The sequence below is a fragment of the Schistocerca gregaria genome, chromosome 2 (assembly GCF_023897955.1).
Source record: "Schistocerca gregaria isolate iqSchGreg1 chromosome 2, iqSchGreg1.2, whole genome shotgun sequence".
Classification (NCBI taxonomy): domain Eukaryota; kingdom Metazoa; phylum Arthropoda; class Insecta; order Orthoptera; family Acrididae; genus Schistocerca; species Schistocerca gregaria.
The window spans coordinates 800,340,914-800,368,788 of NC_064921.1; the positions used below are offsets into that span (position 1 = coordinate 800,340,914).

At 47.1% G+C, this 27,875-nt stretch overlaps 1 protein-coding gene across 3 annotated transcripts in view; it reads right to left on the reverse strand.

Annotated features, from left to right (window-relative positions):
• LOC126335076 (protein pangolin, isoforms A/H/I/S) overlaps positions 1-27,875 on the reverse strand; it is a 989,572-nt gene that overhangs the window by 124,971 nt on the left and 836,726 nt on the right. For all 3 annotated transcript variants that reach the window (XM_049997966.1, XM_049997965.1, XM_049997967.1), the window contains one exon: positions 1,093-1,237. In XM_049997966.1, the coding sequence (XP_049853923.1) occupies positions 1,093-1,237 (145 nt within the window). The remainder of the gene's footprint in view (positions 1-1,092; positions 1,238-27,875) is intronic.

A 27,875-nucleotide genomic window follows, 5' to 3' on the forward strand; every position in this document is an offset into this window, starting at 1 on the left:
AAGTGTTTGAGGAGGATCAGAATTAAAAAAGGATGGTCTCGTATCGTCAGTGCAATAACCGTAGGTTATGAAAAGCGAAGAGGGCATTCAAACAAGTTTCCATCTTTTTGCTTACAGAGCCACTATAGACAAGCTGAGCGCAGACGCACGGTTATCGAGTGAAGGCGTCGGTGTGTGCGTGAGTGAGACAGTGCCAGGGCGCCGTGTCCTGTGTGAGTGAGCGTGTGGCGTGGTCTGTGCAACACGGGCCGGGCACCCCCGCCAGCTGGCGCCGGCGCCGCCGCCTGCCGCCGCTCCTGCCTGTGCCCGTGTAGGCTGCGTGACAGGGGCCCGAGCAGGTGACAAACAGTTTGGGCGAAACTGGTCAGCTCTGATGTGTAATTATGACGACGGACGTAACAGCTCAGTCGTCTCATCAGTAGAGGAACTCACAGGGGCAAGAAATAAACGGACTGGGAGAACAAAATGAAACAAAAATGTTGTTGCGAATCGATGTCGCAATGCTGGGGTCGTAAACTTGGGCTACGCAACAGCGTCGGATTACAATAGGAAGTTGGAGACCCATATTGGTACCAAAGTCTCACTATCTTTCTGAAATGAAAAGGAAAGACGAGTTTCTGTGGCCAAACATTTTACTGTTCGATAATGCTGATAAGACATCCAATGACTCAACAGTGGGTATAACTGATAAATGTGGAAATTTCTGTCCATCTGGTACAACAGTAGTGTGACCAGGAAAAGGTCGTGGAAGATAATATGGCAGAGGAGAGAGAGAGAGAGAGAGAGAGAGAGAGAGAGAGAGAGAGAGAGAGAGAGAGGCTGGCAGGAGCGGGCGGCGGTGGCGGCGGCGGCAGGTAGCAGGTAGGCGAGCCCGGTGCTCGGCCGACCGGCGGTGAGCCTGCGCGGGCTAACCTGATGCGGCCAAGAGCGGCGCCAGCTTCTTCCAGTCGCCGGGACTGAGCTGCGCGGGAGCGGGCGCGGGCGCTGGCGCGGGGGCGGCGGGGGCGGCGGTGGAGGCGGCGGGCGGCGCCCCCGCGGCGCTCCCGCGGAGTCCCAGCCCCAAGCCCAGCCCGAGCCCCCGCCAGTACTCACCCATGGCGCCCGCCCCCTTCCCGTCCAGCTGGTACGGCGGGATGCCCATGTGGGCCGGGGGCGGCTGCGTCAGGTGCTCCCCGTTATGGCAGAAGAAGGGCAGCGTGGCGCCCGGGTGCGTCGGCGCCAGGCCCATCTTGCTCGCCTGCAACACAAGCAAACAGGTTCTCGTTACCAAACCAAAAACATTACATTCCTCCTCAAACTTATTGACGCTGTGCTACTTCGCTCACTCGCGTTGACTGAACATCTATAAGAGCAATAAAGGCTACTTCTAGTAACGATTAGTCGGCAGCTCGTGGTGGTGCGGTAGCGTTCTAGCTTCCCGCGCCCGGGTTCGATTCCTGGCGGGGTCAGGGATTTTCCCTGCCTCGTGATGACTGGGTGTTGTGTGTTGTCCTTAGGTTAGTTAGGTTTAAGTAGTTCTAAGTTCTAGGGGACTGAATGACCATACATGTTAAGTCCCATAGTGCTCAGAGCCATTTGAACCAATTTTAGTAACGATTAAGTGGCAGACTACAATGCGACGGCACAATTCTGCCAAAATGTAACGTATCTACAAAGAAAACCCCTTCTACTGTCCAGTCCCGAGTGCTACTCGTTTGTGATCTTTTCTCGTAACGCTACTAAAGTTTAGTGACAGACAGTTATTAGCTCGATCAGTTTTTAGCGTTCCGTCGGCGACGAGGTCCTCAGAACCGGAATGAATGAGGATGGGGAAGGAAGTCGACCGTCCCCTTTCAAAAGAACCGTACCGACAAGTGATTAGCGAAATAAAGCAAATGCTAAATCTCCGTAGCCGTCTGACAATTTCTACCACTGTCCTTCCTTTCCTAACACTTTGTCACCTTGTTCCGTCGAGATTCTACTCGCCTAACTTTTTGTAAAAACAGCTTAGCTCATACAGAGGCATACAAGCCTTCCCTGCCTACTGTTTTGAGTCGAACAGAAATAAATGTCTATCAGCGTTCCACACAATCCTCTTGCCGTACACTGTCCGGTGCTTTTCGGAGTCTGTATGTGGATGTAGGTATTACAAAATTTCACAAGTCTATCTATATGCGATACATGACATGCGGGAATCCATTAATTGTGACTGGGTATATCGCTTTCAGTACTTGCTGCTTTCTAAAATTAGATGTCGAGAATTCACTACTCTAACAAGAAAAGCTATCTGCCGATGTGCGAGGTGACCTAATGTCTCATAACGGCAGTCTCATAACCGGCGGGGCAGGTAGCCTGAATCTGTGACGTTCTCTATCAGATCAGTTTGTTCGGATCTATGTATCTTTAATACTTCACTGTAGTTAGTTGTGGCGTTGAATCTTAGGGCTCGCTTCAAACACATTTCAAATGTGTGTTACCCGAGGCCAAATTGTAACTAATGTCTGAAATTTTGTAGTATCACGACATTTTCAGGTTGCGGTTCAATATTTACAACTTAAAATAAGTACAACGCCTAAGTACGTTAGAGCTTAGAAGAACAATACTCACCACTTCTAAAAGTCGCAAGACAAAAGACTGCGATTAACTTACGAACGAAAAGGGGTTGGCAAGGTCTGCAATTGAGAGGAACAGGAGACTTCCACTCCATTCCACTCCACTCCACCAACGGCGAAATTAGTAAGGAAGGGCAGGGTCTCCACTACACTATTCTTCAGTTTTCCTTCCTTTCTCGTGTCTTATTCAAATTAGTAACAACATACTGTACTTCAAGTACCATTTTTTTCTTTCTTTGTTATATCTGCGTATGCTGAAGTTGCCTAAATTTCTGTAGGTGTAACTTCCACAATGTAATTAAAAAAACACGCACATTCAAATCAGCTTTGCAGCCAGTATATACGTTCAGTTTTTTAACTATAAGTTAAGCATGAAAATCCAGAAAAAAAAGAAACATGACGTTTATGACTCGCACTTTGTATGATCGGTGCTTTATGCACATCATATATATTGCTAAATTAAACAATTAAAATTTAAATAGCGACACGCAATTCGTTTGATAGCAACTTCACATGATGTCACGCACAAAGCTGAAAAACTGGTTTCAGTTTGATTGTAAATAATGAAGCAGGCAGAGTCCAGATCCTCCACAACAACCAGGAAATGTATTCTGCAGTGTATACAAATATGGAGAAGTTGAAATAGTGCAGTTTGGAATTGTGGTCACCATAAAAGAAACGCACAGTCTAGCTGGGAACACTTTTCCTACTGCAGGTCAGACACGGTGTACTGAACTTACATGACAGAACTTATATGAATTAGGACTTGAGAAAAGTCACTGCAGATTTTTTGCGAATTATGAAAATAAATCGAGTAAGGCATCAATCGCACAGCTGCAAGATATTGTATCTTTGTATTCTACTGTTCCACAGTAGGTGCTTCAAAGGTGGCAGGCGCAATCAGTTCAAAAACTAAAGTATCGACTTATTTTATTATATTGAAATATTCGTTGCCCGAAAGAAAAGCTTATCTCAAATGTCGGAAACGCTGCTTCGATAGATATATACACAATCAGTCTCATTTGGCAAAAAACTATAGCCCCAGAATGCCTGTAAATAACCACTCCGCTGACTGGAGTACACAAAGAAATAAATGAATATTAGATGTAGTGCACACACTGTTTGAAAACATGAAAGGCTAAATGTTTTGTTTTATTGTAAAAGGAGCGGAACCATTTTACTGGATAGGAACGAATAACACGAAAATATATTGTCAAACAATGCGGGAACATACCGAAAATGAACATACTGCATCTAAATCTTGAGATAGTCTCAAGATGGCGCTAATATGCAAATCCCAAATGTGTATACATATATAGTATACCGCAAAGAAAAATAAGAACGGAGAAAATAGAACGCAACATTTAAGATACAGGAATATTTGTAGGATCTGTTCACCACCTAAATCTACGAGAAGTCTTCAGCTGAAGACATGGTCTACTTAAATCAAGCAGAGGGAACAATTTTGTATTACAAGTGTGTCACAAGATTTGACTTGTAGCAGTTGGTAATATTAGGGCACAAGTGCGATTTCGCCGATGGACAACGTGTTTGCAGACACGAGCAAGTGAAAATACAGGATTTCACAGGGCTCTCGGCTCCCTAGCACGGCAACTGTTAGCGGGAGTTGCGGCGCACATGCTGCGGAATTTCCCACTACGGAACAGAAAATCGTCTGTATCCGGCAGGTGCACCGACCTTTTTTCAGCAGTCACCGACAACTCAAACCCAACAAAGAGCTCGTAAGGCGCAGCTAAGTGACGGCTAGTCGCCCTGAACGAGCAGCGCGCTCGGAGTATCGAGCGCGGGGCGCAGTGGGCGCGGCGCGGGCCGTGAATGGTCCCGGCCGACGGCCGGCGCGGCGGCGCGTCCGCGCATGCGCACAACGTGCCTGGCGGGCGACGAGCAGCACGTCCCTGACGAGCAGCAGGCTGGCCGGCTCCAGCGGCTGGCTCTCCATCCAGCGCAGCGCCGTGGTCAGCGCGTTCGCCGCCTCGGCCGCCGTCGGGGCCGGGGCCGGGGCCGCCGCAGTCGCAGGGGCGGACCGCAGGCTCCCTCCGGCGTCCTCGGCATCGTCCGGCGGCTCCGCCTTGACGGCCGGCTCGGGCTCGCGGTCTTCCGCGTCCAAGTCCTCGGCTCGAGCCCAGGCGGCGAGGTCCGCGTCGGCGACCTCGAGGCCTCGGTCGTGCGCCGCCCACTGCAGCTCCAGCAGCAGCAGGCGGTCGGGCTCCGGAGGTGGGGCGCCGGCCGCCATCCAGCAGCGCTGGAAGGCGTCGCCGCGCACGGACAGCCAGGCGCGGTGTAGCAACGGGAACGCGTCGAGCAGCGTCCAGCGGCGCAGCCAGTGCTCGGCCGCCTCGGCGTCGCCGGCATCCGCCGCCATGCAGTAGAGCAGCGACTGGGCGTAGCGCGCGCGCAGCTCCACGGCCACGGCGGCCGTGTCGACGGCCGGGCCGCCGGGCGCCAGCAGGCGGACGCTGCCGTCGTCCGAGCTCAGCTCGCCCGAGGCGCGCACGAGTGTGGCCACGGCGCTGCCCGGGATCAGGACGGCGCCCCTCGCGCCGTGCACGGCCGAGGCGGCGGGGCAGAACTCTCGCCGGAACCACCACGCGAACAGGTCCGGCGTGAGGACCCCCGAGCCGCCGCCGGCGTAGACGACGGGCTGGCTGAGCATGTTGACGTGCGCGAGGCAGGGCGGTCGCCAGTGGCGCCCGATGACCAGCAACCGCGTCCGGTGGCGTCCAGTGCGATCAGAGGCCCCCAGAACCCACACGCGGTCTCCCGCCGCTCCAGACGTCCAGAGAGCTCGGTCGGGCAGGGAGCCCACGCGCATTTCCAGCGCGACTGCCACGTACACCTGTTCGTCGGTGTAGTCCAACAGGAGCGGCGGAGGTGGCGGCCGGACACACGCGTCGCGGTCGACGACATTCGAGGCCGCATCGGTATCTTGAAAGGACGGGGGCGAGCTATCGCTGGTAGCGCCTTCCAGATCGCGGTCGAGATCGGGATCGGGTTCGGCCCCTAGCTGTGGCTCCGGCTGGGGGTGCTGTTCCGATTCGGCTTCGGGCTCGGGCTCCGGCTCTGCGTCGGCATCGGCGACGCCGTAGCGGGCCTGCCAGCGGCGCACCCAGGCGCGCGTAAGCTGTGCGGCGAGCGCAGTCGGAGCGCCCAGACGGCGAGCCAGGGCGAGCGCCTTGCGGCGCAGCTCGGCCACGCCCACCGGGGCAGAGCCCGCGGCTGCGGCGTGCCGCCTGCGGTAGCGCTCCAGCCAGCGGAAAAGCGCGCGCTCCACGTCCGCCTCGCCCACGTCGTGACCCGGCGCGGCGTCGGCGGCAGTAGCGCTAGCGGGCGACGCTCGCGTCTCGTCTGCGTCCGCCATGGTGGCGGCAGCGGCTGTAGCGGCAGCGGCGACCGGCGAGCGCAGCGGCCGCTCCACAACTGAGCTCGCTCTCTCTGCATACTACTAAAACCCGCCGCCAGCCAGCCAGCCAGGCAGCCGGCGCGCCCGGGCCGTGCCGGGGCCGGGGCGCAATGCACAGACGTACAAAGCGAAAAGAGAAGTCGGGCCGGATCAAAGCGGCGGCGCGCCTCTGTATGTGTGCCTCGGGTTTTATGTACCGCCGGCGTGTGTGTGAGCGCTGCGCCTGTGTGCGCGGCGCCGCGCCAGCGCGCCTCTGTGTGTGTGCGCGTAAAGGCCTTTGATGTAACCGATGCGGCACGGCACAAAGAGAAAGCCCCTGTGCCGCCGCGCCGCGCCAGAGAGAGACAGATAGCGGCGTCGCGTGTTTGAAGTGGGAGCGAGAGGGCTGGCGGCGGCAGCGGTGGCGGAGGGAGGGGCGGGTGGGGGGCGGCGCTGGCGGCGGCGCCTGTGGCGGGGGTGGCGCCGGCCGCTGCCAGGAAGCCCGCCAGATGCGGCCCGCCGGCGACAGCGGCGCCTCGCGAGAAAAACTGACCCGCGTAGGCGACCGCGGCGGGAATAAATCGGCGCATCGGGACAGCGCGCGGCCGATAAGGCGAACAGCGCGCGACTTTTACTTTGTCTGACGCGGTAGCCTGTGCTGGGCACCACAAAAAACTGACTGGCAGTGTGGCGTTCCAACAGAGCGTCCATTAACTGCGAGCCACAAATGGGCCGTTTAACACGAACACTAATTCTTTACAGATGTAATGCGGTGGTTACTCTCAACCCTATAACTGGCAGTCAAATGAAGGAAAAAAGAGACTGATGGAACAAAGTGAGTAAGCTATTTTATCAAAAGCAATCGCCATAACAGTTAATACATTTATCGACCTGTGAAACAATGCAGTCAGTGCCTTCACGGGAAAAGGTTTGTGGTTCCCTACAGAACCATAATTGTACTCACACGAGCACCTCTTTGCCCGAAGTAAATCGATGGCCACGAATGTCTTTTTTCAGGACTCCAAGAATATGGAAACAGTGTGGGGTGAAATCGGAACTCTACGGAGAATGTGCAAGGGCTTTCCTTTCCAGTGGAACGTCTGCAGTGTAGTGGAAACAACCTCGGCACTATGTGGGCTCGCCTATTAGCTTCGAACGAAGAGATGTGCCCGAAGTATGGTTCCGCAGGCTACAGCAAACATTTTTCCATTAAGGCATTGGCCGTGTTTATCTCACAGGGGGGTTAATGTATTAATAGATATAGTGATTATTTCTGAAATTTTAAAATTTCCTACTTTTTCCCCCCACATACACATATATAAATATATAGTGAGGTGGGTCTCTACTACTACGAATCACCAACTCTTAATTACCTAATCACAAGCCATCCCTATAGAAATTACAACATTCATTAAAACTACTACCACTTCGACTGAACAGGACTTCTGAAAAAGCACAGAAACTAATATGGACGGGATGCAACCGTCCATTTATTGCGCTCTCCTTCTCTACGTATGCCCGCACATGCCCACGTATCCTTCCACTGACAAATTCGGGTACGCCTCTGGCGCTAATTTGGGGCGATAGGTCCACATCTACAGATCGGCCATATGTGCTCGACGGTGCCAACACATTTGATAGCAACAGTTTATCCATCGTTTATTTTTCTTAACCTCCCTGACATATGTGCTCCACCTCCTCGAAACTGCAAGCTGATACGGATATTATACGGTTTTGTCGCCTTCAAAATGGGAAGAGACATTTATGCGATGGGGTCCGATTTCTCCATCAATGACAGACAATTATTCTTAAAACACTTTTGTATCCAAAAGCTCTCTTAGAGTTTGTATTCGCCCTTCGACTGCGCTAAAACTACGTTTTGAATGTTACACTCCCCACATTTGTTTACATTTTTATAGTTGCAGCATCACAATAAGGTGGGCACACGAATGCATTAAGTACTTTTTTCTCGAAGTATAATTCGACGAACACTGATAGAGCTACATGACACCCTGGTTGAGATACTGGACTCGCTTTCGCAGAAGAGTGCTTGTGATTTCCGTTGTGACACACTTTTCCTTTTCCCATCAATTTCCTGACTGGTTTTACGTCCCCTCTCTCCCCAAGACTTCCTCTACTACGCCAACCACTTCATCGAACAGTACCACAATACCCAACTTCCTCGATTATTATTTATTGGATGGACTGTAAGCTCTGTCTTCACATACCCTCCACGGCTCCCCTCAACTAACATGGAAGTTATTCCCTGATGCCTAAACAAACTTCCTATTACTCTCTCTCTCTCTCTCTCTCACTCACTCACTCTCTCTCTCTCTCTCTCTCTCTCTCTCTCTCTCTCTCTCTCTCTCCCCAGTAGTTATTTTCGACTTAACCCTTTCCCCACCGATTCTTCATTTCTTATGGTATCTCTACACTTCAGTTCCAGCATCTTTCTGTGACACCACATCATAAACTCTTCAATTCTCTTATTTCCCAATGTTCACACAGCCCATAACTCAATTTAGTAGAATGTGCTACAGACGAACATTTTCAGGATCTTCTTCCTCAATTAAAGCTAGTATACTTCTTTTAGCAAGTAATGATCTCAGTGCCTGTGCTACTCTGCTTCGTCAGTCATGCGTTATTTTGCTTCCAAGATAGAGAACTCCTTCACTTCGTCTACTATGCGTTCCCCAACTTCGATCACGATTCTGATTCCACTTATTCCTCATCACTTTCTTCTTTCTTTGTTCTAGTCTCAAACCATATTCTGCGCTCGGACGACTCCACTCTATCAAGAAGCCCTGTAATTTTTCTTTACTTTCACAGCAGACGACATCTACTGTCCCCTCTTGGTTATTGTGTATGTTATACGTATTTTATCCGCCTTCCCCTGTAGTTTACTCATATTCCAATGAACATTTCAAACATGCTGCACCATGTTATGTTGTCAAACTCATTTTGTAAGTCTATAAATCCTTATCAAGTGTCTTATTTTGGTCGAGTCCTCCATTATTAAGTGCAGCGTCCGAACATTCTATCTGGTGTGTTTATCTTTCCTAAAGTCAAACAGATCGTCCATTTTCTTTCCCATTCTTCTGTGTGTTACTTTTGTGAGCAGCTTGGATGGGTGAGCTGTTAAGCTGGTTTGTGTCAGTTGCCGCATTTATTTGCCTTTGCTTTCGATCTTAGAAAGTTTGCACTGAAACTATTTTTCTGTTAAAATAAAACAAAGTGAGGCACTTCTATACGGAACCAAAGTTTTCCTGTAAGTAACCTGTAAAAGACTGTCCAGCTGCAAAACTATATGTTGTTCATTTGATGTCGGCAGTTTCTTTGTCACTTTTCCCAGCTCTACGCAAAGGATTTCAATGTGGACAAGCAGCTGTGACTTTCTGAAGTGCAAATCTGAGATACCTATGGCTGGCTCTGTCGGTACACATCGGGAGCATTCGGGGAAAAAAGGGAAAACCGGCGACCGGTCGTTTAGCTTTAAATTTTCTGTAATTTCACTAAAATCGCTTCAGGTGAATGTCTTGCATCAACCGTGGAAGAAATTCGCAGGCGAGCAACCGCGAGGTTATCAGCACTCCTGAACCGTACCACATCCGATTTTCTGCTCAGTCTCTAATGCTTCGTCATTCTCGGGAACATATTCATGGTCACTGTCTCATTTACGATCTGTCTGGGAAGTTGAAACAAATCTTTGTTTCACAGACACTGCGTCGAAAGTAAATACTTCGGAATGGTTCTCTGAGGCCTACAACACCTAATAAATACATAACCCATTCGAATCAGAACAGGTAAGTATAATAGTTATTAAAGCAAAGCAAAGCAAAGGCAACGTGAAACCACTGCAGTGCTTATTATACAACATTATTTGTAAAGTCGATAAACTAGGTACAGAGTTATGCTGTAATCACACACACACACACACACACACACACACACACACACACACACACACACACACACACACACACACACACACAAAAACTGATAGAAGTATACAGAGTCTAGATCTAATGGAATAATAGAAACTTGCCTCCTCCTAACGACAGCATATTTTTTTGAAACTAAATGCTCGTTGGCTGCATCGCTTTCTTACTACCTGTACAAGGTAATAATGTGAGAATCGTGTGAAATATTTTCTAACAAGTATTTCAATGGTGCAGTATACATTACGACGACATATAACGTGCTACTATATATTCCTTTACTATAATGCAGGGCTTCCCAACCTTTTCAGCTGGCGGACCCCTAGTCAGTCAAGAGCACAGTAACTTCAAATTTCAGAGCGAAACCCATGGGAACTGAAAGCTTCTTAATGCAAGTGCCATGTTCCCAATGACCCTCCCCCCCTCCCCCCGAAGTATCAATAGTCTTTGGTTTACAGATGAATGAAAACAACCTGAAATTAACGATCCAATTGGAATTCTCACTTTATCCAGACACTTACTAGTGGATTTACTCCCTTTGTTCAACACACTATAGCCTGATTAAAATTACTTGGTAATTGAAATTTCATACGATGGAGCTGTCTTCCTCCCAGAACAATCAACGTCACGTCCGAACTGTTCGCCGTTGACAAGCTGTCGCTTATGGTCTGTTCACTTCCACTATTTAGCTATTGTTATATAAGGAGCTTGCATATTTCGTAACAGTCGTGTGTGTGTGTGTGTGTGTGTGTGTGTTAGTGAGAGAGAGAGAGAGAGAGAGAGAGAGAGAGAGAGAGAGAGAGAGAGAGAGAGAGAGAGAGAGAGGGGGGGGGGGGAGGGGTCGTGAAATCCGAAAAAAAAAAGGTTCAAATGTATGTAAAGTCTTCCTTTGATCTTCCTCCCTCCTCATTCATTTCAACTGGAAACTTTCCTTGTTGTGAAGGCGATGAAGAAACTGCAGCCTTCTTCAATGATCCTGACTTCAGCCACCGGTCCATGTTAGAAGTAATAAACTGGTCAAAAATCGACTTATGAAATAGGTGGTGCGCTGACAAGGCAAGTTTAATATTTAATGATGCCTGAGGCCGCATACGTGCCAGCGAATGCTGTGATTGGTCGACAAAGCTCGCTCCGCGCATGCGTGAAAGGTTTCAGCGCATATAGCGCCGTGAGCCGGCGCGCAAACGACCCCCGTATTGTTGCTAAACAGTCGATCAGAGGAACCTCAAAGACTGCTTGAGGATACGACCTGTAGTAAAAGTACACACGTTTTTCGCACGAAAAAAGTGATGAATTTGATTTTCACATTTTTATTCAACAATTTTACTCATTATTTGACACGATTTGGTGAAGGGCGACCGCGGACTCCCTAGAAAGAGCCGGCGGACCCCTAAGGGGTCCGCGTACCACATGTTGGGAAGCCCTGCTATCATGTGTAAAAACACCGACAACAACGGTAGCTTGCTACAGTGTTGTCGACAGAAAAAGGAAGAAATCTTAATTCCGGTTAGCACCATCGCTACACATTGAAGAAGAAGCAATTGTTCCGCTGTAGTGAGAACATCTCGGAGCTGGGTGGAATTAAGACCTTGTTCCAGTTACCGTTCAAAAGATGGATTATCCTTGTTGTGGCCTTTACGGGATGAAGTGAAACCAGGAACCTAATTAAACTGGAATGATGTAGCTGACAGAAAGAATTTTGGGCAATAGTGCGACAACAATAATTTAGTTCGCATACAACTTAAGAGGAATGAGGATGTGGAGAGATGTGCGAATAAATTCTACGGAGAGCACTAGGTTACAGTTAGTAACTGAAATCTCTGTAAGATAGTTTCAGTAGTGAATCGCATTAACTAGCTGAGTTCCGGAAGGGTACCACGTCAGTCCTAATGGCGAAGCGCGAAAACTGCGCTGTCATGAACGACTCTGCTGGCCACTTAATGCATGCCGTTTTCCTACTAAGATTAAAGACTGTTAGAAGTGCCATCCGAGGTAGAACAACCTACATCACCAGGAACATTGCAAATGCGGCGTCCGAAAATTGTGTTTGAATCAGTTCTCACGGCGTAGTAGCCAAATGTAGTGCAGTTTCTAGCCAGTGAAAGTGGCTAACGACTGAAGAGCTGTGCGTATCAAAGAGCTTGCTAGTGGCTTGAAAGGGTGCACTAACTGGCAATGAGATCACCGAAAGACTTCATTGACTAATGATACGCGCTCTGACCAGACCTGTCAGCAGGGAAGAAAATCGCGAATAATGACTTTACGCTTAGTCGCAGTTTATGAAGAGTACTGAAAGTGGTATCCGAATGTCTCACATGAAAAACAGAAATGTTATCCCACAGCACAGCACCCAGTGGGCTATGAACAAGACAGGCGATATTTTCTTCTCACTACACAGGTTCAACCCGTTATCAAACACTATGGACCATTCAGCCAGCAGCGCTCTGTATAGTGAAAATACAGTCCCAAAGGGTCAGGCATTAAAAATCGACAGACGCAGTAGAACGGCACGATACTGTACCATTTCCCGACGAAACTGAAGTCTGTAAGCTTGTTTCAACATCCAAGAGTGTTTCATGCTGTTTTAAGTGTCAATAAGATCTAAGCACCAGAAGTTCGACTGAAAGTTTTCCATACTAAGCTTTCGGCATTTGTGCTGGACGCTGCTGGACCGCCCTTCCATACGTCTCAGAAATGATTTTACGACGCTCAAATTACAGTAAAATGTGGAGTATGGCCTGCAAGTCGAGCGTTTACAATTTGTTGGTGGGGAGTGAGGAAAAGAGAAGGGGGGGGGGGGGGGGGGAGGGTGCTAGGTGTGTTTGAAATGGTATTGCAACCACCAGGTAAGATTATTATTAAGGAGGTGTCAGACTTTTAAGAATAAAGTTACTCTGCTTGAAAACATAAAATAGGTCTATGACATTTTGATGTGAACAGCCCTAACAACTGGTAAAATTATTTCTGTATTTTGAAAGTGTGATTCTCTCTCTCTCTCTCTCTCTCTCTCTCTCTCTCTCTCTCTCTCTCTCTCTCTCTCTCTCTCACACACACACACACACACGCAAGACAGATAGAAGTTCACGATACAAATAAAAAAATTTCATCACCTTATATCCTTTACGTTAAGTCGTCGCAGATGAGGTGCATTACGGTAAGAAAAATTGAAAAACCAAAGCTTTTGGCATATATGCTACTTTTGGCCAGCAAATAATGTCTGCTACTACTCTAATCGTACGATATCTTCACAGGAAAAGAAATCGGTGCCCACAGAGAAGGGTACATAGGAGTCGAAAACTTCTGAGTAACCAACACCAGGAAAGTATTTTGTCTTTTGCTGATTAAAAAAGGTAGTTACCACCTCTCATTAAGGTGAGAAACGTGGCAAGTTTGCGAAATACAAAGTTAATATAACATATAATAATAACAGTAATAATAATATCGGGAACAACGAGATTAACGACCCATAGATGATGTAGGCCACATAGCTGCGATTTGGCTGGAATAATGTTTATTCAGAAAGCAAACTAATAGCGAAAGTGGTCGTATTTAGAGTTAGTGTTATACTCGAGCTCATATCCATTTGACACAGTTCTATCATTCACGTTATCTTCGCGAAAAGTTCAAACCAGGCGCGCGGCTGCTCACCGCTCAGATACTAAGTCCCGCGATACCACACAACGGGGAATTATCTAAGTCGTTTCACTTCCTAGCTGCCTAAAGACCGACCGTCCGCTTTCGCGTCTCAATCCGAACTACAGGTGTCTCCAGCCGAACTGTCCACTTTCGCGACTGCACCGGCACTCCCTCTGCTTGACCCCGGCCGCGATTCCCGCGCACCGAATATCATCGCTCAACTGACTAGGGCAGTTCCCTTTCCTGAAGCCGTCCATCTGATTGGCTACAGCTTATTCTACATTATTTCACATTTTAACATATTTAAATAATCAAAGCTTGACCACTGTCACGTTATAAATAAAGTAACAATAATATCCATTACATAATAAACATTAAATTCTTTTACATAAAACCAATACAATTTCCTTCTTAGCTTTGAATGCCACAGCTACTAGTCTTGCACCAACGTGCTTTCTGATAAATAAGTGAAGAACAAAGTAACTATTATGCACTAAACTTTACAACAAATATTCAATTACCTAATGATTCAATAATGTGTCATACTGTCATCGTTCAATGTGTTTTGTGTGGAGGAAATTATGATCTGCTGCTTAACTGTAAATACTGATAATTTACATTTACTATATCTTTTAAACAAATGAAGTTACAGAGTTGATATTTACAACGTTTGTCATTTTAATGATGCGCTTCTACACTCCTGGAAATTGAAATAAGAACACCGTGAATTCATTGTCCCAGGAAGGGGAAACTTTATTGACACATTCCTGAGGTCAGATACATCACATGATCACACTGACAGAACCACAGGCACATAGACACAGGCAACAGAGCATGCACAATGTCGGCACTAGTACAGTGTATATCCACCTTTCGCATCAATGCAGGCTGCTATTCTCCCATGGAGACGATCGTAGAGATGCTGGATGTAGTCCTGTGGCACGGCTTGCCATGCCATTTCGACCTGGCGCCTCAGTTGGACCAGCGTTCGTGCTTGACGTGCAGACCGCGTGAGACGACGCTTCATCCAGTCCCAAACATGCTCAATGGGGGACAGATCCGGAGATCTTGCTGGCCAGGATAGTTGACTTACACCTTCTAGAGCACGTTGGGTGGCACGGGATACATGCGGACGTGCATCGTCCTGTTGGAACAGCAAGCTCCCTTGTGGTCTAGGAATGGTAGAACGATGGGTTCGATGACGGTTTGGATGTACCGTGCACTATTCAGTGTTCCCTCGACGATCACCAGAGGTGTACGGCCAGTGTAGGAGATCGCTCCCCACACCATGATGCCGGGTGTTGGCCCTGTGTGCCTCGGTCGTATGCAGTCCTGATTGTGGCGCTCACCTGCACGGCGCCAAACGCGCATACGACCATCATTGGCACCAAGGCAGAAGCGACTCTCATCGCTGAAGACGACACGTCGCCATTCGTCCCTCCATTCACGCCTGTCGCGACACCACTGGAGGCGGGCTGCACGATGTTGGGGCGTGAGCGGAATACGGCCTAACGGTGTGCGGGACCGTAGCCCAGCTTCATGGAGACGGTTGCGAATGGTCGTCGCCGATACCCCAGGAGTAACAGTGTCCCTAATTTGCTGGGAAGTGGCGGTGCGGTCCCCTACGGCACTGCGTAGGATCCTACGTTCTTGGCGTGCATCCGTGTGTCGCTGCGGTCCGGTCCCAGGTCGACGGGCACGTGCACCTTCCGCCGACCACTGGCGACAACATCGATGTACTGTGGAGACCTCACGCCCCACGTGTTGAGCAATTCGGCGGTACGTCCACCCGGCCTCCCGCATGCCCACTATACGCCCTCGCTCAAAGTCCGTCAACTGCACATACGGTTCACGTCCACACTGTCGCGGCATGCTATCAGTGTTAAAGACTGCGATGGAGCTCCGTATGCCACGGCAAACTGGCTAACACTGACGGCGGCGGTGCACAAATGCTGCGCAGCTAGCGCCATTCGACGGCCAACACCGCGGTTCCTGGTGTGTCCGCTGTGCCGTGCGTGTGATCATTGCTTGTACAGTCCTCTCGCAGTGTCCGGAGCAGGTCTGGTGGGTCTGACACACCGGTGTCAATGTGTTCTTTTTTTCCATTTCCAGGAGTGTATATGATATATCGATCGTTAAGATCAACCGAAGCGTTCAGATTTTAGCATTCAGGTCTTTGTTACAAAACTTCTTAATTTAACTCCAACAATAAATGGTTCAAATGGCTCTGAGCACTATGGGACATAACTTCTGATGTCATCAGTCCCCTAGAACTTAGAACTACTTAAACCTAACCAACCTAAGTGCATCACACACATCCATTCCCGAGGCAGGATTCGAACCTGCGACCGTAGCGGTCACACGGTTCCAGACTGAACTAACAGTAAATCCTGAGCTATTATAGATATGATCAATATTCAAGTTTTATTGGGATCACCATGAAAATTATGGGGGATGGCAAATTAAAATTACTGTGGCTAGATTCCCTGAATTACTACAGAACTAAATAGTTTTCATAAATGTTTCCCTTCATGGCCGATCTTAAGTCCGTCATATTTAACAGTGCTATGGTTCCCTCGGTTTCCCTATGACGTAGGTTCTCGTCTCTCAACTGCACACTACAGCGCTTCGGCCTCAATAGACAATAGACGCCTATGAGTTTCCCCATCTCGTGGTGAATCTGCGCCCTTTGTGGCACGTGGTCCTGGACGACAAGATTCGTTTCACAATTCCTGAAGGCTGACCCTTTCAGCCATGAGAGCAAAGTGCTCGTTAACCCACAAAATGTATTCCACGGTCTTCCACGGGAAAGACTATTACCCATTAGGAGAAGGTTGTCCGCTATTTTGCGAAGTTCCAGAGAAGGCAGCACGGGCTATAAAAGCTCGAACCTTTGACTCGCCCAGTTGTCAATGAGTGTCGTAGACGAGCGTGAAACTGCGACGCGGTACTTGACTCAGACTGACAGCCGACACGGGATAGTTGCGAGCCCCCTCCCGGCGTCGGACACAAAAAGCGGCGCGCGGCCTATGTGTGTGCGTGCTGTACGTTAGAGAGCCTAATTACCGCGGGCTTTGTCTCCTGCGGCCAAGGACGCCCGCTAATCGCGCCGTCTGTTCGTTAAAGGCTAGCTCGCTCATTAAAGGACTCATGACCCACAAATTACTCAGCCGAGACAGGGGCAAAATCTGCGATGGCTGATCTGAACGAAAAACTTTTCCCGGCGCAGGAATATCTGTGTAGAGTGCATTTACCGCTCGGCCGGCGGCGTGCGCGGGGTCACAAAGAGCGCAGCAATGCGTCCTGATGAGAACCCGCCACAGCGCGCCGTCCCAGCAGATAAGGCGGCCATTCTGAGCCGGTAGAACGGCTCCGCTCAGGCGCGAGCCATTAATACCTCGTTGCGTGAAACCAGACGTACGTCGATTCACTTGGAGGAAAAAAGGAAACTGTGAAAGACGCGTTCACACACTGAATCGTTTTTACCAAACCAAGTACATGCAGCGGGAATGTGGAGGTTCGTAACGTATCAGTCTTGGCTAAGCTCGACGAGTCGTCACGTTCACTGCTACGAACACGAAGAGCCCGAGGGGCGAAGGGGCGAGTAGCGAAGGGCGAAGGCGCGAGGGGGAGAAGTTCGCTCAGCTTGGTGAAGATAGGCCTATCTTTCCGTGATCCTTATAAATGGAGCGTGGTCGAAGCAGCACTTTACACAGTGGTGCTACTAGTGGGAGTAGGAAATGGCCTACATTCGACTCCTGAAGCCGATTGACACAAAGGTTTAGATGTTAAAAAATTGCGAGGAGTAATTTGGTGCTGCAGCCCGCGACGGTTGAAGCAGGCAAGTCTTGTGCCCTCTGGGGTGGAGGTGGAATTTCGAAACGTATCTCTGGTGTTGGTAGTCAATGATCCTTCGTGGTCAGCCAAGTTATTTTTCAAATGTGGAATCCCTGCAAGAAACCAAAAGTGTATTCCCGAGTGCGGGGGTCGAATCCTGACAAATGCATTTCCTGGAACAGTGGTGCGTTTCAGAGAGCGAGTTAAGTGCTTCGTACGTGCTCGCATCAGACTGCAAAGCTGGAGGCAGTGTTGGATTTTGAGAGAACCACTGGCGATGTCCATTTTCCAGCCAGGTGGTGGGATCGCAGAATTTTTCTGAAGGCAGTAGTTAGCTACAGTGCTGTCATTCATAAATGGTTCAAATGGCTCTGAGCACTATGGGACTTAACATCTATGGCCATCAGTCCCCTACAGCTTAGAACTACTTAAACCTAACAAACCTAAGGACATTACACAGCACCCAGCCGTCACGAGGCAGAGAAAATCCCTGACCGCGCCGGGAATGGAACCCGGGAAGCCGGGCGTGGGAAGCGAGAACGCTACCGCACGACCACGAGATGCGGCAGTGCTGTCATTATTTTCCACTGTGTAATAAGCACTTAACCCTGTCTCGCGGGTCAAAACGAGCCTTGCGACCCGTTTTCATATTATGTAAGCGTGGCAGTGCATTCGGCGTTACCACTTCCAAAATTAGCAGGACAGTGTTTCACAAAAAGAAGCGTATTTCTTAAAAAAGGGCATGATAATTTATTTTAGAATTGATAAATTGTTTGTGTTTTACACAATGTGGTAATAAACATGCTCTAATCTCAATATGGGCGGTAAATAACACACTGAAAATCTGCTGTAACATTGAACAACAGTGTTTAATTGTATAACATAATGCAATTATCCTGATGTGGTTTTCAGTCTTTCCCAGTGGTGATTCCTTTTTCAACAGGATGTACTACTTAGGAAATAACTGAATTGTTATTTTGAAGAACATAGCTATAAAATTCTTCACACCCTTGAATTTGTACTTGACCAGTAAAATTCCTTCCACTGAGTCTATCAACAAACGTTACAATTTTTTGTCTACTACCTACACTTCAGCAGATGCTCAACAGTCGGCAAGTGAAGATCGAAGGGATCGCTGTGTTAAGAAGAAATCTACGGATGCCAGTCACTGAATGCTGGCCCGTATTTTGACTGGACCAGAGGTAGGATTCTTCCAACACGTCAGTGAAGGGACTTTGAAGATGGCGTAATGTAGCCCTGAAACTGGTTGCTCGAATAAAATAACAACTGGAAATTCAACATAGTATACGAGCAGCCGAGATCCCGCAACCATTGTTCAAGCTTTAAGACGCACTTAAGAGATTCATTGCCAGCGTCGTCGCGGGGAAAATTATAGAATCTAAACCAGAAACACCCACATCTCATTGCCTCCAGGGTACTGAAAGATACAAACCATTCAACGACTGCTAGGATTGTTCGTGATGCATTTACGTGTTTTGTTGCCTGCAAAAGAAAATGAGGAAAAATATTTGGTGATTATACACGATTAAGGCTACTAAAGTTTGGTAGGCTTTTTATCAAATGGCAGCTCATTTGGACTTAATCACATGCTCTTCAGCGGGTCGCAGAGGAAATTAGAGTGAATTTTCCAAAGTATGAGTAAATGTCTTGTTTAATTTCCTATGCGCAGAAAATGGTAGTGAAGGCGCCATCAAGAGTGAAATTATTTATTGATACGATGCAGGATACTTGCTCACCCCTTGAGCCAATCGTCACCAGGTGGAGAAGATTAACTGAAGCAGCTCTATAATCACAGCGTTCATTTAGAAGATATGAAGAAGACGCTCGACGTGACAGACAAAAACACATCAGCAAGTATTCCTAATGCGGTTAGTGGTTGAAGTAAGAAAAGTCTCCAGAGTAATTTAGTGCGTATTAAGACGTTTTTAGTAAATTTCCACCCGAAATCACACGTTTGGAAAAAAAGCAACGCCTCTACCTTCTGCCTTGTAGAAATAGGGAATAACAGAGTAACAGTCACTTTATTTCAAGCTTTATCGGAAAGTCCCTGCTCTGTCTTCTCTGGCAAGCACCAAAAACACCCACGATATGAGACGATTCTTAAGAGGATAACTCACTGGGTGCATGTTCTCACATGGATATACTGAATATGGAAAACAGGGCGCAAGCAGAGAGCATCTGACGCGCGATTTTAACCTGCATACCACTCTGTTACCTGATCTGCATATGTGCTGCTTGTTCTGCCTAGCTCCGTAGACACTAGCGTCCCACCCATCTCCGACGTAAGCTTGTTTGAATTTAGACGGTTAAAAACAATCTTCATGATAATCATGGTGGGCGATCAGATTTGAAAATGTGGCAGTCTCATCACCAAACTATTAGGTCATTTGCCGAAGCTCGCCACAGAAGCTGACTAAGTGGAGGTATCAAACAAAGACCACAGCAAAGACAGAACATATCGGTGGGCAACACCAGTGCTTTTTGGCACAGTGTGGTTGTCCCAGTACCATATTTACTTCTCCCTCTCTTTATACTTCTGTCCACATCGACATTACATATATTACCATATTTACTTCTCCCTCTCTTTATACTTCTGTCCACATCGACATTACATATATTGTAAAATCATTATTAGCCAAGGACGACGAACAGGATAATGGAAAATCGCCCCCTGTACCATGTTCCCTGTAGAGCAACGTGCCAGCTCTGCATTGCTCCTCGACTCGTACAGATATGTTTCCGGAATAACGGCGCTCCATTCGATATTCCTTCGGATAAAAGACAGTCTCCTGCTTAACGCCTGCAGGGTACTTAACTCCTCCCTCCGTCATTGCACTTTTGTAGTGCTCTAAGCTCATACATATCTAGGTTCTTTAAGGATACGCCTTTTCATTTTATCGTTCAAATTTGTGTATAATTGGGAGCGGACGAGGTGCATGTCCATAGACTGGTTCAGAAATGTCGGCGGTATTGGCATACAGAGGAGAGGGGAAAACATGATTACGAATCGGGATTCGACAATTCAGGCCCCTAAAAGACGAATTACACGAGCGCCATAGTGTGTACCAGTTTATAAACATAACAGACTATTGCTAACAGTCATACCAGCACGAGATTAGTGGAGCTGCAAAAAGGAAACGTACATCTTAGCAATGATATCGGCTTTCTTACTGCTTCCACATTTCACAACAAATCATATATCATTTTTACAGTCCGCTTTCGTATCCAGACAGATAAAAGCTTCGTACAGAATGTTGTATGAGAGAGAGGAGAGGGGAGAGAGGGGAGAGGAGGGAGAGGAGAGAGAGGAGAGAGACGGCCAGACGGGAGAGAGGGAGAGAGGGCGAGAGGGGAGAGAGGGCGAGAGGGGAGAGAGGGCGAGAGGGGAGAGAGGGGAGGGGGCAGGAGAGGAGAGAGGAGAGAGGAGAGGAGAGAGCATTCTACAGCGGCCTGGCCACACACACCACCTGCCGCTTGCTGCAGTCGGCACCCGCCCTCTCACCAGACGTGGCGCTTCGATTGCACTTAACGACTGCAGGGCGCACAGATGCGGAATGAAGCTTCCACAATGGTCAACACGTACATAACACATTACTCCCTGGTGGCACACGCTACCTAAGACGGGCTGATGCATAACGTAGAAAGGGTCTCTCGTACAAATCAGGAATGCTCTTGTTAACTAATAACAAGGAAGAAGGGAGGTAGTCACGAGTAGTTTTAAGGAGTATGGGAAAGCTGTGGCGTTATCGAAGGAAGCGTTATGTCGATTTCGGGAGGAGATAAAAACTGAAATCGCAGACAAGGGAAGGCACTGCATGCACCCTGGTGTGGAGATGGCATCTTCTTCCTTTGCAGTTCGAAGTTGATTCCATACATGATAAAACTTCCTTTATGAACTACACTGAGGTGACAAAAATAAACATCTTGTTCGAAGTCCCACGCAGAAATATTGAAGCAAGCCACTTCTACGGCCGTCCGTAATTGAAAAAGTGTCGCAGGTGCAGGAAATTGTACACGGAGTGACCCCTCGATTATATCTCATAAATGTTCGATGGGATTCGTGTCGGGCCATCTGGATGGCCAGATCATTCGCTCTAACTGTCCAGAAAGTTCTTCGATCTAATCGCGAACAGTAACTGTGGCTCGGTAAAATAGCGCTTTGTCATCTGCAAAACTGGCGCATTGTCATCCACAAGAATTGCGTCGTTGTTTGGGTCAAATGGCCTCCTGGCAGCCGAACGTAACCAGAGGACCCAGTCCATTCCACGTACACACAACCCAACCATTATGGAGCCACCAACAGCTTGCACAGTGCCTCGTTGTCAACTTGGGTCCGTGACTCAGTGGGGTCTGGGCCACACTCGAACCCTACATCAATTCTTACCAAATGAAATCGGGACTCCTCTGACCAGGCCACGGTTTTCCCCAGTCGTCTAGGGCCCAACCGATACGGCCACGAGACCAGGGGACGCTCTGCAGGCGGTGATGTGCTGCTAGCAAAGGCGTCAGTCGTCTGCTGCCATAGACCATTAGCGTCAAATTGTGGCGCACTGTCCCATCCTTTCGTCGTACAGCCCACATTTATTTCTACGGTTATTTCCTGTAGTGTTGCTTGTCTGTTAGCACTGACAACTCTACGCAAATGCCGCTGCTCTCGGTCGTTAAATGAAGGCCCTCGGCCAGTGCGTGGTTCTTCGGCAGAGTTAGCGCCTGAAATTCTCGGCGTACTCTTTATAATGTGGATCTCGGAATACTGAATTCGATAACGATTTCAGAAATGGACTGCCCCAGTGTCTAGTTTCAGCCACCATTCCGCGTCCAGAGTCTGTTAATTCACTTGGTGCGGCCATAATCACCTTTACACGCCAATCATCTGAATACAAATGGAAATTCCGCCAATGCAATGGCCTTTTATACCTTGTATACGCAATACTAGCGACATCTGTATGTGTGCATATAGCTATCGCTGTCACCTCAGTGTATATGCAATTTCATTCAGCGTCTCCTCGCGCATATTTTCAATACACATATTCTTAAAGCTATGTTACTAAATAAACGGTCATCTTCGTAGGAACATTTTCGTTCTTCTCACCTTTGGACATGAAAACGTCATTGTAAGCTCAGCCTGCTGAGCAAGTCTATCTTCAAAAAGCTTTGTGTTTGATGAATTGCTGCCTGAAATACAATACAACAGGTACAAAGGGCAGCGGAGATTAGTGACACAAAGAAGTAATTTTTAGCAGGTCGAAATTTTTATTTTGCCTTTATAATCAAATCACGTTTTCAATGGTGTACCTTCACGTTCCAATTTAATATTAATACACATATAAAACCATTGGTGGTAGGTGGATAAATCCAGCCAGTAGGTTACACGATAGTATTTCCTTTGTGTTTTGTGGCTTCACTACGAAGTTACATTTTCTTCCAAGTAGTAGTGATGATAATTCGAAATGTAACGAATCTGCTCTTGAGGTTACTCGACTTTTGAAAAGGCTAACACTTTATCATTTGTTTCCAATCGTCGATGTCGTGTGAAAAAAAAAAAAAAAAGATTGCGGATGCGCCTACGTGTAAGACAAAATCTATGTAATTTTACGAATATTATCGTTATGCAATATGTATCGGGATCGAGTACTGTGTTGTACTCATTCTGAGTAGCTGTTCTGTTAGAAGAGATTATACACCTCACTTTCTTACTCGGTTCATGAAATTTGAATATAGGCACAGTTTCCATTAGACAAAAATTAAATTATAAAGTTTATGAATGTAGATTAAAGTACAGTATCGTACCTTTAAATTCAGCAAGTCCAACTGTTAAACTGAAAAAAGGCATTCTCGCACTCACAGTCACTGATATTCTGGCAAATGTCAATATTTGACCTCGAATTTATTTTACAGGCAAGCTTAAAAATATCTACAATAATTTTCTGCCGTAATGTACCAAGAATAATTCACAATAAGATCAGGCGTCATAGCACTATACTGCTGCGTGCTCAAAATAATTCACAAACAAATATACTAAATTGCGAACAAGATGTACATTAAAAAAGAAAGGAAACGTTTCAGGTGGAACAGAAAGCGTGAAGTACACGAACTAAACTACTACTTCTCAAGTTCTACTAAAAAAGCCTTAGACCTTTCAATAGTGAAGTACTCTGCGTAAAGCATGTTAACAGGTGGGATTGTTAAAGAGTCAATACGTCCATGCACGACAGTGCACGGTACCAATATCTTCCAAATAGCCGCGCCAGAAAGTGCGACTTTTCAGGGGGTCATATCTCAGGTTCTGTCGACCAGAAAGAGAAATGGTCAGGTGTTTGGAATAGCCATTGGCCTAGCGGCCATTCATACACCTATCGGGACTACGGCCATACTCCAGCTATCCTACAGTACAGGGTCAAAATTTAAACATTACGTGTTTCCTCCAATCCACGCAAATTGAGCAAAGCTGTTGGTTCCTTCACATCAGGTGTGGTCTTGGGTGGGCCTTCGACGGCGTATGAAAGCACCATTTGTTCATGGGCAGTTTATGAGAAAATCCCGAAAAACCATGATTTTTGACTACCAAAAAAAAGTACGGCAGATCGTCGACATTTTTACCATATATTCTTAAGATGATGATGTCGGAGCACCTTCAAAGTTTTTTTTTTTTCTATATCATTACCTGTTACCAGAGTTACTGTACTTACGCACATAAAATATGCACGTAATCTCTGGGCTGAGGCGTAAATGTAGTTTTAACTCAAGTAGTGAACACACGTAAGAGTTCTGAGGCCATCAAACAATGTTTTAGTCAGCACCTTTTCACCAATAAAACTTTATAACGCGCTGTCTCTGGACAATGGCATTTCACGCCTATACGGGCTGTCTTGAACCTGATGACACTGATGGTGACACCTGGCGACGTAAGCAACTCACAAACACTTATTATTCTATCACACAAAATTCATTGTACTTGCAATCAAAAACCTTATTTTTTGGTATATGCCAGTGTAACTTAAAAATGCTACGAATTTTTATGCGAAGAATTGTAAAATGAACTTGCATTGAATGCTGTAAGTTCTGCACTGACTTTAAACTGGAGGAAGCATCTATTTTCCGATGTGGCACTTTACACCAGACATCTGTGGTATTGCTTTAAAACCTCTCATTTTTGTCACTCAAGCGGTGATTTTAAAATCTTTTTGAATTTAACGTCGGACTTAGTTTTTTGTATTTGGACGAAACGTCCCCATTTGGACGAAAATAACTCCCATTCTGTGTTCCCATTTGGACGAAAAGAACTCCTATTCTCTGTTCACGTTACATTATACAGACTTATTTGCTATTTGTACGTATCAAAGAATATAAATGTGTCAAAGAGCGTATAAACAAACTGTCAAAGCTCTACTGACCTACAGAATTCGTTTAACATTTTGCAGCACACCCTTCTACAGCAAGGAAAAGAAGGGAAACAGCGGAGAAAAGCTCCTTTCGGAGCACAGAAATGGCGAATATGTTTCTCCATAAAAGACTGACAGAGGAGAGGGGAACCAGCTACTCAATCCTCATTCCGCCTTCCTCACCAAAAATTTTGGCATGCGGACAGACTCGTGCATTTTGTGTTGAAAGAAGTACTAGAGAGACAGTCACCATGGAAAAGAGAGGAGAGGGAGTCAGTAGGAAAGAAAGAGAGGAGACAATGGTGGTGGGAGAGGAAAGGTGGCAGTGAAAGAGATTACCCACGTGTTAAAGATTCCCGATATAGGGATCAAAACCCCGAGCGAACCCTCCAAAAGAATATGTGAGGAGAGGAAACAGCGGTGGTTGAAGAGAAAGACAGCAGACTTTAAGTGAGAAAGAAAGAGACATTGGCAATGGCAGAGACAGTGGCAAGGAGAGGGACGAAGAATGGTCCAAAGATAACGGCAGTGGGGCAGACAGGCAGTGAAAATGGCAGAAAAAGAGACAGTGGTAAGAAAGAACGAGAAAAAAGGGATGAAGACAGAGACAGTGTGAGAGACAGACGAGGGTAAGAGGAGACAGTGGTGGAGAGACGTACATCGACAGCGGCACTGAGAGAGCTATTATGAGTATGAAGTCTTCACTACAAAGAGAGACTGCGTAAAAGGATTTACAGTCTCCTGCGTTAAAAGAGCGCTGATATGTTGTGCCAAATTTTTTTGTTATGCACGCGGAATGATGATTCAGGCAACTGATTCCCCACTTTTCTGTCAAGAATCTTTTAAAGAGGAACATATTCGCCTTTTTTGTGCTCAGATAGGAGCAATTTTCCGCTAGTAGTAATATGAACCCATCGCACAGCATCTGGGCCACTGTTTCGCTCCGTCATGTAGGTAAGCTGCGAAAGAAAACGAAGTCTATGTACCGTTTGGAGCCATAGCCTACTACATTCATTATAGGACGACCGTGATCATCTTGAGAATAACATTGACTCCACGTAGTATGAATCAGGAAATCATGTGTAATCGTAAGTCAAGGTGACCGTACCTAATCGTAAGTCAAGGTGACCGTACCGCGATTTGTGGGAAATTAGAAGTGCATCTGCATGTGGCGATAAAAGGAAGCTAACTTAATATTTGTGGCTAATTATACGCATCAACGACGAGGTATGTGAACGACTTGTGCCCGCTCATCGAGGAGTAAATAAAGGTCCATCATATCAGCTGGACGACGGTGACGAATTTTAACCGCTTCACAGCTCGCAGCTCATGGTCTAGTGGACAGCGTCACTGCGTCTAGATCACTGGTTTCTGGTTTCCATTTCCGGCCGAATCCGATGTTTTGTTCGCTCGGGGACTGGGTGCTCTTGTTTTAATCATTTCATCTCATCTTCATCGACGATAATGTCGTCGAAGTGGCATCAAATAGAAAGACTTGCACCAGGCGGCCGAACCACCACAATAGGGATTCTTCCGGCCAATAATGCCATACTATCTCTTTATTCAACTTGGAACGGTTAATGCCAGTAGATCGGGAATGCAACAAAGCAACAGTATTCGTCTGTCCTCCTAAGTCACAATATCGTCGTACAGCTTCTGCAAATACTGCCTGTAGTGTTCTTAGGTTCCTCCACTTGCTGCGACGCTAAAGTGTTACAGTGACGATCGAAACTAAATTTGGTACGTGATACTTCTTTGAAATGCCATCGCTAAGTTTGGTAAACGTAAGCAGCCAGCTGAGGAATCACGACTCACACAGTAGCAATGCCATAGCCCCTGTGGTAGGTGCTACGTGCTTTACAGCTGTGCACTACGGGCGACATACACAACAGGCGCAAACGGTTTCCCCCCCCCCCCCCCCCCAATCTTCTCATTCTTTTCTTTCCTATTACATATGTTCTCACTTGACCTACCATCACCCGACAATATAGAAGCTAGTGGATAAATATCTCACAATGTCAGCAGCGACAGAGCTCAGTAACGTCCCACAAATATACAACGTATCTCAATACGCACATCTGTGACAATTTACTTCTAATATTTTGTGTCTTTCCGAGTCTCCTCTCACTTTCCACTAGCTTTTCCACACAAAATTTATGCCCTGAGATGGCCACTATAGGCCTACAATCGCAAAGCAGAGGTTCCTTTCAGAAGCGGGTACTAACCGTAGGTTCTGACATAAACATGTCCGCAGTATTTGAGATTGTTTTCATGGTTTTTACAATAGCATACGTTTACCGATACAAAAGCCGCTCATCGGCTTCTCCTACAAATTCAGTAACCAACATCATGAAAATACATGACGCAGACAAACTACATTTCTCAATATACAAAAAATATATGTCGTTCACACACTTCACTTCTAAAAAAACGATACACACCGTCCGCCCAAAAACCTGCGAGGCTGTTTTATTTCGTGGCGCCTCAAGTGCCGTGAACACCGTAACTACAGAGGCAGCTCGAACTAACAACTGTAAACAGCATACGTGCGTTCAACCAGTCAGTTGTGAGAAGGCAGTGTTAAGTAGTCGACGTGCGGACGTAATGTGTCAATACTGATGCGTCACAAATTGCAGTAGAATAGCATCTATAAATCAAGCGTTCGAGAGTCTCCCCTGAACGTTTTGAGGAAGAGAAAAGAGTCTGCGAAGTTGGTCCCGTACACCTAGACTTCCGAACTAAAACAACGACGCGTGGGCACTTGTCGTAACTTGGCTGGATAACAGAAGTCTGACAATTATTTTCTGGAAAAATTCATCGCGGGTGACGAGAATTGGTGTTATCTACACGAAACTACCACAAAGACAACGTGAAGAAACTGACGAACTTTCAACGCTCTGCTGATCCAAGCGACATTCACGCCAATGTGATGTTCGTGTTAAACGTTTAACACTCTAAAGAAGCCCTTTTCACACGGTTGCATTGGTTCTGTGCGTTACGCCAAAGGAGGTATAGAGTGGCACTGTGACAAGAGAAGAGGGGGGACGAACTATGTAGCACACTTGAAATA